Source organism: Chinchilla lanigera, unplaced genomic scaffold, assembly GCF_000276665.1.
Source record: "Chinchilla lanigera isolate Chin_1 unplaced genomic scaffold, ChiLan1.0 scaffold00256, whole genome shotgun sequence".
NCBI lineage: Eukaryota > Metazoa > Chordata > Mammalia > Rodentia > Chinchillidae > Chinchilla > Chinchilla lanigera.
Genome location: NW_004955657.1, coordinates 48,919 through 52,556, shown reverse-complemented (window position 1 = coordinate 52,556; position 3,638 = coordinate 48,919). Strand labels below are relative to the sequence as shown.

At 33.7% G+C, this 3,638-nt stretch overlaps 1 protein-coding gene across 2 annotated transcripts in view; it reads left to right on the top strand.

Annotated features, from left to right (window-relative positions):
* Rassf6 (Ras association (RalGDS/AF-6) domain family member 6) overlaps nucleotides 1–3,442 on the top strand; it is a 10,123-nt gene extending 6,681 nt beyond the window's left edge. For both annotated transcript variants that reach the window (XM_005415063.2, XM_005415062.2), the window contains exons 4-7: nucleotides 858–909; nucleotides 1,830–1,948; nucleotides 2,048–2,145; nucleotides 2,246–3,442. In XM_005415063.2, coding sequence (XP_005415120.1) covers nucleotides 858–909; nucleotides 1,830–1,948; nucleotides 2,048–2,145; nucleotides 2,246–2,321 — 345 coding nt within the window. In that variant the 3' untranslated portion in view covers nucleotides 2,322–3,442. The remainder of the gene's footprint in view (nucleotides 1–857; nucleotides 910–1,829; nucleotides 1,949–2,047; nucleotides 2,146–2,245) is intronic.
* The last annotated feature ends 196 nt before the right edge of the window (nucleotides 3,443–3,638 follow it).

Below are 3,638 nucleotides of genomic sequence, written 5' to 3'. Positions count from 1 at the left end.
CAGTAGAGCAGAGAAATTCTTAAGTCTGTAAGTGAAAAAGGAAGTGAGCACACAGATGCATAACTTCAGTCTGTCTTTGAAAATATCAGATGAAAACAAAAACAGCAAATCATGTTCATTTTTAGTGGTTTTTTTATTTTAAAAATTAGAAAGCTGACAAAACAAAAATGAAAACAAAATCAAACCAACACAAAAGCAACAGAAATGACACATGACCACAAAACAAAATGATAGAAATTTATAATGGTTGCCCTATTACATGCTGTTATCTTCAATGAAGTTGCTTAGTCCACCAGACATAAAAATGTAAGATTGACCAAACAATCAAAGACAGTAACAAGCAGAAAAAATATTGGAAATGATGCAGAGCTTCACCATACAAGATGGTAGTTGTTCAACGGTTTTTCTTCTTCTTCTTGTTGTTTTCAGATCAGTCATTCTGATTACCAAATTCAAGCATGCAAAATTGGTCAAGGGAAAAGAAAATTTTAAGTATTGACTGCTCCTTTCAATAAACCAGACATCAGCAATACACCTATTTCAGCTATCCTTGTATATACATATAAATTTTGTTTTTCATTTTAAAAAAATAAAAATAAATACATAAAACAGCATAGAGAGCAATAAAAATGATAAAGAATTTCAATACATGATGATAGGTTGTTAACAGTGCTTGTTATTTTACATAATGTCATCTTCAAAATGGTTGCACATATAACCAGATATAGGCATGCAAGATTGATCAAACAATTACACATTAACAGTTCCTTTCAATAAACCAACAGATGTTAGTAGGTTAATTATTCTAGCTATCCTGTGTGTATATATATATATATTTTTTTTTTTCCCATTGACAGATTGAGAACAGTCCTCAGGATTTTGCTCTTTACATTATTTTTGCAACAGGAGGTAAGAAAGCTTTATCACTCTTTGTGCCTAGCTCTTTGTGTGTTTGCCTATGGGGTTGAAAGAAGAGCAAATTACCTGACTTTGTTGGGGGAAAGGAATGAAGGATCAGAGAAAGGGGAAAGAGTTTTTTGCTGTTCTGTTGTAGGGGGCACGGGGGTTGGTCCTGGGGTTTGGAACTTAACCCAGGAACTCATACATATAAGACTATGCTCTGATATGATTTTAGAATGCTAATCATATGCCTCAGTTTCAGACAAAGATAACCTAAAAATAAAGTACCCTCAAAATAAGGTACTTCATGAAAACAGCAGTTTGTAATGCCAGTCTAACTGTGCTGGTGCTTTTGAGTTCCAGACCCTTGCTTTGCTTTTCAGAGATGAGTTCAACCCCGAGGATGAGAACAGTCTTGACTCTGAGGAAAGAAGTGAGGAGTAGGGAGGGGAGAATGAGGAAAGACGGTGAATAAAAGGGTGCTGCTTTCATAACACTTCATTTTGATAAAAATGCAGCCCCAGATGTGAAACTACTTCGACAGAATGCTAGGAGTACTTTTATGGTAGGAGTATTTATATGATAACTTTAGAAAATTTGAGTTCTGAGATTATACCGAATTTTCTTTTTCTGTCTCATTTTTATAATTGAATGGATAAAGCACACGGATGAACGAAATATTAAAAGTACTGAAAAGAGTGTTATCTGTGATTTTAGGCATCCACTATCCATCAGGGTCTTGAAACATATTCCCCATGGATAAGCGGGAAAGATGAATGACTGCCCCTTTTCTGAAGAGTGATTCTAATTGTTTTTGTTTCAGATCTTGTTTCAAATAAGCTAAAGAAATAAAGCAAATGAAAAAATTATTTTTCTTTTTTTTTGTAGAATGACCTCTTGACTATAGTTGATTCTCTTTTTATTTGCAGAGCAGAGACAGCTAAAGAAAACAGATATTCCACTATTGCAGAGGCTCCTGCAAGGACCTTCCAGAAATAATGCTCGCATTTTTCTCATGGATAAAGATACAGAAGAAATTAGCAGTGATGTATGGATATTATTACTCTGAGCCTCTCTTTGTCTCTCCCTCCTCACTCAGCACTTTTCATAAATGCTCTGCTTGCTTTTTTGTTTTTTTCTTTTTCAGGTGGCTCAGTACATTAACTTTCATTTTTCTCTCTTGGAATCCATTCTTGAAAGACTAAATGAAGAAGAGAGAAGAGAGATTCAAAGAACAATAACAAAGTAAGGCAATGGTATGCATCTAGGCATGTGGTCCTTTAATAGATTCAATGTGCAAAATTTGTCCAATTTTTAATACTCTTCCTCTCCTTCTCATCTTCAGATTCAATACAGAAAAAGCCACCCTACTGAAGTGTCTTCAGAGTAAACATGCAGTAAACACAGAGACAACAGTGTAGCAGTGAAGGCCTGTAATGCTAAATCATTTTTAAAACGTTAGAGAGATGCAACTGTTTGGTAACTGCATAAAGTCCACAGTTGTATTCAAATATATATGACCTCAAATCTCTAGAAAACTGATGCTAAAAGAGCTTGTTTCTCTTTTAAGTGTAGGTTAACTAGAGTTCACAGCTGGAGTAAAGTGGGACTGAATTTAGTTTCAGTAGTTGAAGAAATCTTCGGTACTGTGTATACCAAGTATCTTTTATGGTAAAACATGTAAGTAACTTGAATTTAAGTGACATCTTTGAATATCATACAGTTTCAACTTCTTTTACCTTGAACTTAAAGAGAACTGAAACATGATTAACCAAGAAGCAGATGCAGGCAGTTCTTGAAATAAACAAGAAGCACGTTCTTACACCATGAAGCATCTGATAGTGACAACATGTCACAGCTCTAGAATTTTCATAAAATCTGTGATTATGTATGGGTTGATGGCTTTGAATGTTTGTAATTCTAGAGATATCTGTTATTGAGAAAGAAAAGATGATGAAATCAGTTAAGAAATGCAAATTGTAATTTTCTCAACCTTGGCTCTTTTTTTCCTTTTTCTCTCTTCTGATGATCACTTTCAAAACTATTATTAAGCCTTTTAAATCAGTTTAAGTCCTTTTCTTTACTTATTCAAACAAATATCTCAAGGAGACTTAATATGTTACATTTGTTACAATAAGACATGGCCACAGATACCTTTTTGTTGATGAGTGAACACAGTGGATAAAGTACAAATGTGTAGCTTTACCAGGCAGGGACTTGGAGCTCTGCCCTCGCAGCACCTCACTATTCTACAGACAATTCTCAAGAACATGAGTTCTGCTCAACTCATTTTTAAGAAGCACTGAAAGAACAGAGCAATGCTACGCCTATCATCTATGATTCTAGTTGTAAGTCTATATTAAAATAAAATTTTGTGCAACATTCTCCCATTCTCTAAGCTACTTCCATTTGCATTCCTCCTAAGCATTGTATTAATTTGGCTTGATCACATTACATGTACTGAGAAATAAGGTTGCATGCACTAAACCCAGTTGAAAGATTAACTATTCTTAATAAAATGTGAAATATTTTTAAGGCAACACCAATATTTTTTTTTGTGTTTATTTTTTTTTTTTATTTTAAAGAATAAAAGAAGGATAACATAATAATGGGGGGACTTAACAAATTACAGACAAAATGGTAGGAAATTATCAATGCTTATCGTTTTACATATTATTTATCTACAAAATAGTTTCTCAGGAAAACAAATAGACAAATAATAGTGAGTTAGAGACAAA